The 9,095-nt window shown below is 46.7% G+C and overlaps 1 protein-coding gene across 1 annotated transcript; it reads left to right on the top strand.

Annotated features, from left to right (window-relative positions):
- Positions 1–178: 178 nt before the first annotated feature.
- On the top strand, positions 179–5,080 carry LOC117980992 (golgin subfamily A member 7-like). Its single transcript, XM_055115029.2, has one exon. The coding sequence runs from the start codon at positions 4,409–4,411 to the stop codon at positions 4,760–4,762; it is 354 nt and encodes a 117-aa protein (XP_054971004.1). The 5' UTR covers positions 179–4,408; the 3' UTR covers positions 4,763–5,080.
- Positions 5,081–9,095: the final 4,015 nt, after the last annotated feature.

Raw genomic sequence — 9,095 nt, 5'->3', positions numbered from 1 at the left:
GTCAATAGGAGGCCGCCCGGCGGGGTGGGCGTTGCCTCCATCCTCCAATCCTGGCCGTGGGCGGGGACACCTCCCGCTGAGCTGGAGGCTAAGCGGCCCCGGGGCGGGGAAGCGGGCGGGGAAAGGGTTGGGGGGACCCCGACGGGGAAGGGGCCTGGGCTGGGGTTGAGGAGGGTAGTGCGCTGGCGTTCGTGCTGTGGTCAGCAGACACGCAGGGGACTGGAGACTCGGGCCAGGGGTAGAGGCTATAACATCAGGCCCGGGCCTAACAGGTTCAAAAGATATATAAGGTGAAATGGCATGTTCGCTCATTCATTCATTCATTCAACAAACACGTACCAGGCACCTCTATGTGTCAGGTACAGAGAAAGGCATCAAGGAAAAAGGAAGGACCATCAGAAATGAAGCCTGTGCCAGGCGCGGTGGCTCACAGCTGTAATCCCAGCACTTTGGGAGGCCGAGGTGGGAGGATCGCTTGAGGCTAAGAGTTGGAGACCAGCCTGGGCAATACAACAAGATCCCGTCTCTACAAAAAAATTAATAATAATAATAAAAAAAAGTCAGGCGTGGTGGTGCACGCCTGCAGTCCTAGCTACTCAGGAGGCTGAGGCGGGAGGAGCACTTGAGCCCAGGAGTTCGAAGCTGCAGTGAGCTATTGTGCCACGGCACTCCAGCCTGACTCCTCTGTAAAAGAAAAGAAACGCGGCCAGAGGCCGGGCGCGGTGGCTCACGCCTGTAATCCCAGCACTTTGGAAGGCCGAGGCGGGTGGATCACGAGGTCAGGAGTTTGAGACCAGCCTGGCCAAGGTGGTGAAACCCCGTCTCTACTAAGAATACAAAAATTAGCCGGGCACGGTGGCGGGTGCCTGCAATCCCAGCGACTCCGGAGGCTGAGGCAGGAGAATCGCTTGAACCTGGGAGGCGGAGATTGCAGTGAGCTGAGATGGTGCCATTGCACTCCAGCCTGGGTGACAGAGCAAGATTCAGTTTCAAAAAAAAAAAAAAGAAAGAAAGAAAGAAAGAAAGAAAAGAAAAGAAAAGAAAAAAGAAACGCAGCCAGGCACAGTGGCTTACGCCTTTAATCCCAGCACTTTGAAAGGCTGAGGCGGGCGGATCACCTGAGGTCAGGTATTCGAGATGAGCCTGGCTGACATGGTGAAACCTTGTCTCTATTAGCCGGGTGTGGTGGTGGGCGCCTGTAGTCCCAGCTACTCCAACAGCTGAGGCAGGAGAATCACTTGAACTAGGGAGGCGGAGGCTGCAGTGAGCTGAGATGGCACCACTGCACTGCAGCCTGGGCAACAGAGTGAGACTCTTGTCTCAAAAAAAAAAAAGAAAGAAAAGAAAAAGAAAAGAGAAAACAAAGAAAGAAACGAAACAAAAGAAATGAAGCCTGACTTCAAGAAGTTCCAACATAGCATGGAGGAGGTGTGCAGGGAGCACAGGCGTTGGGTGGTGGGGGGGGCTATGTTGGGTACTCAGGGAAGAGGTCCTTGATCTGATTAATTAATTATTCAACCAAAATGTCAGGCTGGATTCTAGGCACTGGAAGTACCCTGAAGGGGCTTCTAATGAACCTGTCTTCTGCATTGGGTCTTGGAAGATGGGGGGAATTTGCCCAGGGAAGAAGGGGAGAACATTCCAGGCAGAGGGAGAAGTCTGGACAAAAAATGTGACTGGCCTGCTTTAAGAACAGGAAATCATCCAAGTGGCTGTAACTATAACAAAAGGTAGGGAGGAGAGGTGGAAGGAGTTTGGGAGAAGGCTGTGAAGAGTCTTCAATGTCAAGAGAGGGAGTTTGTTCTTGGTCCTATAGGTCATAGGAAACCCTGATCGATTTTAAAATCAGAGGAGCCAAATTTATTTTATTTTATTTTTATTTATTTATTTTTTTGAGATGGAGTTTCGCTCTAATTGCCCAGGCTAGAGTGCAATGGCACAGTCCCAGCTCACTGCAACCTCTGCCTCCCAGGTTCAAGCGATTCTCCTGCCTCAGCCTTCCAAGTAGCTGGGGTTACAGGCATGCACCACCACGCCTGGCTAATTTTATATTTTTAGTAGAGATGGGGTCTCTCCATGTTGGTCAGGCTGTTCTTGAACTCCTGACCTCAGGTGATCCGCTCGCCTCAGCCTCCCAAAGTGCTGGGATACAGGGGTGAGCCACTGCGCCCGGCTGAAACCCCATGTTAAAAAAGAAAGAAAGGAAGGAAGGAAGATAAATCTAGCTATAGTATTGAGGATGGAATGGAGGGAGAAGAAGAGACCAGTGGCTGGAATGTTTTGTGATTTGAAGGTGTTTAGCCCTCACTCAACTCAAGAGTGGAATTACTTGGAGTTCCCAGAATGCACCTGACTGTTTCAAGCCTTCCTAAATGCTCTTCCCTGTGCCTGGGATGCCCTTCCCTCAGTGTCGATCTTGCTACCTCCAATTTGTCCATCAGTATTTTTTTTTTTTTTTTTTTGAGACGGAGTCTCGCTCTGTCCCCCAGGCTGGAGTGCAGTGGCACAATCTCGGCTCAATGCAAGCTCCACCTCCCGGGTTCACGCCATTCTCCTGCCTCAGCCTCCTGAGTAGCTGGGACTACAGGCGCCCACCACCATGCCCGGCTAATTTTTTGTATTTTCAGTAGAGATGGGGTTTCATCGTGTTAGCCAGGATGGTCTCAATCTCCTGACCTCGTGATCCATCCGCCTTGGCCTCTGAAAGTGCTGGGATTACAGGCGTCAGCCACCGCGCCTGGCCTTGTCCATCAGTATTCTAGCCAAACATCATCAATGTCAGGTAGACTCCCAGCTGATCCAGGCATCCAACTCTGGGCTCCCATGTGATCCTGAGTATACGGGCATTTAGCAATCTTTTCCTGATTTGGGAGCACTGTAGTAGTGCCTTCTGGGCCTCCACCACCCAAGTGGTGAGCTCCTTGCAAGCAAAGCCTCATCTGACACATTTGTGTGCCCTGACTCCCAGCCCTCTCCTGTCTTCTCCCACAGAAGCCCTAGAACTGGGCTGCAGCTGACCACTGGGAGGACAGGAAAGACTGTTAGATCAACTGTATGCCGTGTGGTCCTGAAAAATGCCAAAGTGGAGTGGCAAGTCCCGAGATCCAACAGCTAGTGTCTGAGGCCTGGCATCCCTTCCTGGGAGGCCTCGTGTGAAAGTCAGTGGCATTCTGCAGACGTGAGGTCGTACTTCTGAATATCCAGCAAAATACTGGGGCCAAACCCTTTGACAAATGAACTGAGGCTAGAAAGAGAGTTGGAGAAGTGGTTTGACAGCAGAGCTGTAACCACAATACCTAACATGGGTAAGTCACCAGGTGGCAGGCTCTGAGCTAAAATTCATCTCATTGCATCTTCACGACAGTTCTGTTTATAGATAAAGAAAGAGAAGCTGGCTGGGATCCGTGGCTCACGCCTGTAATCTCAACACTTTGGGAGGCTGAGGCGGGCAGATCACCTGAGGTCGGGAGTTTGAGACCAGCCTGACCAACATAGAGAAAGCCCATCTCTACTAAAAGTACAAAATTAGCTGGGCATAGTGGTGCATGCCTGTAATCCTAGCTACTCGGGAGGCTGAGGCAGGAGATCGCTTGAATCGGGAGGCAGAGGTTGCGGTGAGCCGAAGTCGTGCCATTGCACTCTAGCCTGGGCAGCAAGAGTGAAACTCCATCTCAAAAAAAAAAAGAAAAGAAAAGAAAAGAAAAGAAACAGAAGCTGCAAAGGGTTAGGGTTAGGGGTTAGAGGACATGTACACAGGCACCCAGGTAGAAGAGGACAGTCAGTCTGGCTGTCCAGAAGACAGAAGAGAGATTGTCAGTCCAGGTTTGTTTGCAACAAACAGCAAGCTTGCAAGCTTGGCATACGTGGAGGCCATGCTGTAGGGATGGGGAAGAGACTCAGGAAGAGGAGAAAGACAGGAAGGCAAGCTGGGCACGGTGGCTCATGCCTGTAGCCCCAGCTACTTGGGAGGCTGAGGCAAGAGAATCGCTTGAACCCAGGAGGTGGAGGTTGCAGTGAGCTGAGATCGTGCCACTGCACTCCAGCCTGGGGACAGAGCGAGACTTGGTCTCAAAAAAAAAAGACAGGAAGGCAGCATAAAGGCTTGCAAAAAACAAAAAATCAAAAACAAATAAACAGAAAGCAGATGAGTCAAAAGTGTCTGCAGCTGAGTCCCTGACAGTTGACACTGAAATGGACGTGAGCCTTTATCTTGACAAAGCATCCTTGGCATTAAAGACTCATAGGAGGGCAGGGCGAAGTGGCTCACGCCTGTAATCCCAGCACTTTGGGAGGCTGAGGTGAATGGATCACCTGAGGTCAGGAGATTGAGACCAGCCTGGCCAACATGGTGAAACTAAGTCTCTACTAAAAACACAAAAATTAGAGTGCGGCCTGTCCTGTCCTTGCCATGAGGCTGCAGCAGGCACCAGAGTCCAGAAAGGTGTTCATTCAGCGAGACTACAGCAGTGGCACAGGCTGCCAGTTCCAGACCATGTTCTCCATGGAGCTGGAGAACCAGATTGATAGGCAGCAGTTTGAAGAAATAGTTCAAACTCTAAATAACCTTTATGCAGAAGCAGAGAAGCTTGGTGGCCAATCATATCTCGAAGGTTGTTTGGCTTGTTTAACAGCATATACCATCTTCCTATGCTTGGAAACTCATTACCAGAAGCTTCTGAAGAAAGTCTCCAAATGCATTCAAGAGCAGAATGAGAAGATCTATGTTCCACAAGGCCTTCTCCTGACAGACTCCATTGAGTGAGGACTGCGAGTTATTGAAATTACCATTTATGAAGACAGAGGCATGAGCCATGGAAGATAAACCATAGAATTAAAGATCCTGCTTCTAGCCGGGCCCCTCATGTATTCATTGGCCGACTGCAGAGTGTCTCTACCTCCTCTCCAGAGTATCATTCCTATCTGCCGCCAGAGCCACAGTGCCATTTACTCCAAGGACTTTGTAAAATTCCACACCTGGAATGACCTCTAGTCGCTCAGTATCCACTTTGTGTCTCCAAATTGTGTAGGACTCTGTAATCTTTTGACTAGTTTGTGAGAAAACACAATGAAGCATTTCACTTTTTTTATTGAAGGCCATTTAATAAAACACAGCTGGTCAGCCCAGTGCAAACCTTATTATCTGCCACCAGTACGTACCATTGGTTCTCTTCATTCCTTGGGCCAGCTTCTCAGGTAGCTTTAGACCTCAACAAGTTGTATCTTTTCCAGTGTTCCATCTTGTTCCCCTAAATTAATAAAATGCTTTTCTCCAGGATTTTGGCAAGGGTTGGTGTGGCTGTGGTTTTGCTAATGCACCTCCTAGATTTCAAAGATTTACCAGTTTTACCATGACTCATATATTAAGATCTGTTTCTACTATTCAGTTCCTCAAACTGAAGCTCATTGAAAAAATAATGTATAATGTTATTTGTTTTATTATAGCAATTATTCCTCATTAAAGCAGTATTTAATGCAATTTCCAGTTATTTCTTTGGAGAATGTTATGTCATTGTTGCATTACCTTAAAGATTGTGAAGATGTGATGTGTGTTGCTTGTTCATCACAAAAATCAGTAAGCACAATAAAGTGGATGCCAAACCATCAAACACATAGATGTTCCTCCTGGGTCCCTGGATATGTAATAAGCAGGTATAAAAATATTTTAATTATAGTTTTCTTATAAATATAACTTACGAGAAAAACATTTGATTGGAATAATACTGTATACTACTAATTTTTAACTATCCCTACGCAAACCTTATGACTCACAGAATTTTCTCATATACAGTATTCAGTGCACAGAAAACTTATGACTGGCTCAAGTACAGTAAGTTACTTCTAAGTAAAACTCTCAAGTCTGAGTCCATATTTGTAGCTCTGCTTTTGGTTGTACGTTTCTAGGATCAGGGCTGTTTATGCCTTTTCGTTCATCCTTGGGGTTTGAGAGCACTGTATGAGGGAGAGAGTTTAAAAATACATTAGGAGACAGAAACCATTAAAAGTTTAACTGTCAGAGATATTGTAGGTGCTAATACTGGATTTCATCTTTCAGATTTAATTTCTTTTATGGGTCTGTTAATCATTCAATAAATCCCATAAGTATGTGTAATATTTCAATTGTGTAAAACTCGTTTGTCACTTTAAAGCCTGTAACAGTGTGTTTGTGTTTTCAACCCATTGCAATAACTTTGCTGAAATATTAACACATTAATAAAACTTTTCTTAAAAAAATAAAATAAAATAAAAATACAAAAATTAGCCAGGCGTTGTGGTGCATGCCTGTAATCCCAGCTACTCGAGAGGCTAAGGCAGGATAATCACTTGAACCCGGGAGACGGAGGTTGCAGTGAGCCAAGATCACACCACTGCATTCCAGCCCGGGTGATTAAAAAAAAAAAGGCCGGGCACGGTGGCTCCTGCCTGTAATCCCAGCACTTTGGGAGGCCGAGGTAGGCGGATCACTAGGTCAGGAGATCAAGGCCACCCTGGCTAACATGGTGAAACCCAGTCTCTACTAAAAATACAAAAAATTAGCTGGGCGCCGTGGCGGGCGCCTGTAGTTCCAGCTACTCGGGAGGCTGAGGCAGGAGAATGGCATGAACCCAGAAGGCAGAAGTTGCAGTGAGCCGAGATCGTGCCACTGTACTCCAGCCTGGGCGACAGAGCGAGACTCTGTCTCAAAAAAAAAAAAAAAAAAGGAAGACATGGAAAAAGCCAATAAAACAACATATGAACAAAATGGAAATATCAGTAAAGAGATAGAAAACCTGAAAAAGAAACTAAGAACAAATTTTGCAGCTAAAAAGTATAATAACTAAAATGACAAATTGGCAGAATAAATGATATAGTTTGGATGTCTGTCCCCCCAAACCTCATATTTAAATGTAATCCCGATGTTGGAGGTGGGCCCTGGTGGGAGGTGTTTTGGTCATGGGGCCAGATCCCTTACGAATGGCTTGGTGCTCTCCTTGCAATAGTGAGTGAGTTCTCGTGGGATCTGGTTGTTGAAAAGTGTGTGACACCTCCCTCCTCTCTCTCTTGCTCCTGCTCTTGCTGTGTGATGGGCTGGCTCTCCATTACCTTCCACCATGATTGTAAGTAAGCTTCCTGAGGCCTCACCAGAAGCAGATGCCAGCACCATGCTTCCCACAAAGCCTGCAGAACCATGAGCCAATGAAACCTCTTTTCTTGCTGAATTACGCAGTCTTGGTAGTCCTTTATAGCAACACAAAGAATGGCCTAATACAAAAAAGAATGAGCAAATTTGAAGAAAGGACAATGGAAATTATGGAGTCTGAGGAATAGAAAGAAAAAAGATTGAGGAAAAGTGAACAGAGCCTAAGAGACCTGCGGGAAACCATCATGTGCACTAACCTATGTATTGTGAAAGTTCCAAAGGAGAAGGGGGATGGGTGTTGAGAGAATATTTAAAGAAATAATAGCTGAAAACTTCCCAAATTTGACAAAAGACATGAATATAAAAAATCCAAGAAGTTCAATGAACTCCAAGTAAGATGAAATCAGAGACCCATAGTGAGACACATTATAATGAAAGTTTTGAAAGCCAAGAAGAGAACCTTGAAAAGAGCATGAGAGAAGCAACTCGACATGCAAGGAATCCTCAATAAGATGAAAATCAGCAGATTTCTCATCAGAAACTATAGAGATCAAAAAACTAATATAGTGAAGTGGGGAGCTGTTAACTAAGCATCTCATATCCAGCAAAACTATCCCTCAAAAATGAGAGAGTGGCCAGGTGTGGTGGCTCATGCCTGTAATCCCAGCACTTTGGGAGTCTGAGGCGGGCAAATCACGAGGTCATGAGTTTGAGACCAGCCTGACCAACATGGTGAAATCCTGTGTCTATTAAAAATACAAAAATTAGCCGGGCGTGGTGGCAAAGAGAATTGCTTGAACCTGGGAGGTGGAGGTTGCAGTGAGCCGAGATTGTGCCACTGCACTCCAGCCTGCGTGACAGAGTGAGAGTCCGTCTCAAAAAAAAAAAAAAATGTGAGGGAGATAGTAAGATATTCAAGATAAACAAAAGCTGAGGGAGTTTGGGCTGGGCATGGTGGCTCACACCTGTAATCCTAGCACTTTGGTAGGCCGAGGCGGGCATATCACCTGAGGTCGGGAGTTCGAGACCAGCCTGATAAACATGGAGAAACCCCGTCTCTACTAAAAATACAAAATTAGCCGAGCGTGGTGGCGCATGCTTGTAATCCCAGCCACTCGGGAGGCTGAGGCAGGAGAATTGCTTGAACCCAGGAGGCGGAGGTTGTGGTGAGCCCAGATCGCGCCATTGTACTCCAGCCTGGGCAACTGAGCAAAAATCTGTCTCAAAAAAAAAAAAAAAAAAAGCTGGCCAGGCGCAATGGCTCATGCCTGTAATCCCAGCACTTTGGGAGGCCAAGGCAGGCGGATCATGAGGTCAGGAGTTTGAGACCAGCCTGACCAACATGGTGAAATCCCATCTCTACTAAAAACACAAAAATTAGATTGGTGTGGTGGCGGGCGCCTGTAATCCCAGCTACTCAGGAGGCTGAGGCAGGAGAATCGCTTGAACCCGAGAGACGGAGGTTGCAGTGAGCCCAGATCGCGCCACTGCACTCCAGCCTGGGCGACAGAGCAAGACTGTGTCTCAAAAAAAAAAAAAAAAAAAAAGCTGAGGGAGTTTGTTGTCACTAGACCTGCCCTGGAAGAAATGCTCAAAGGAATCCTGCAGGGTGAAGTGAAAACACACTAGTCAGTAACTCCAAGCCATTTGAGGAATTAGAGATCTCAATAAAGATAAATACATGGGTAATTATAAAATCTAGTATTATTGTAACAACAGTCTATATCTCCACTTTTTGTTTTTTGTTTGTTTGTTTGTTTGTTTTTGAGACAGATTTTCCCTCTGTCACCCAGGCTGGAGTGCAATGGTGCAATCTTGGCTCACTGCAACATCCACCTCCCTGGTTCAAGCAATTATCCTGCCTCAGCCTCCCGAGTAGCTGGGATTACAGGTGCTGGTGACCATGCCCGGCTAATTTCTGTATTTTTAGTAGAGATGGGGTTTCACCATGTTGTCCAGGCTGGTCTTGAACTCCTAA

The sequence above is a fragment of the Pan paniscus genome, chromosome 6 (assembly GCF_029289425.2).
Source record: "Pan paniscus chromosome 6, NHGRI_mPanPan1-v2.0_pri, whole genome shotgun sequence".
NCBI lineage: Eukaryota > Metazoa > Chordata > Mammalia > Primates > Hominidae > Pan > Pan paniscus.
This window is presented reverse-complemented; position numbering and strand designations above follow the sequence as displayed.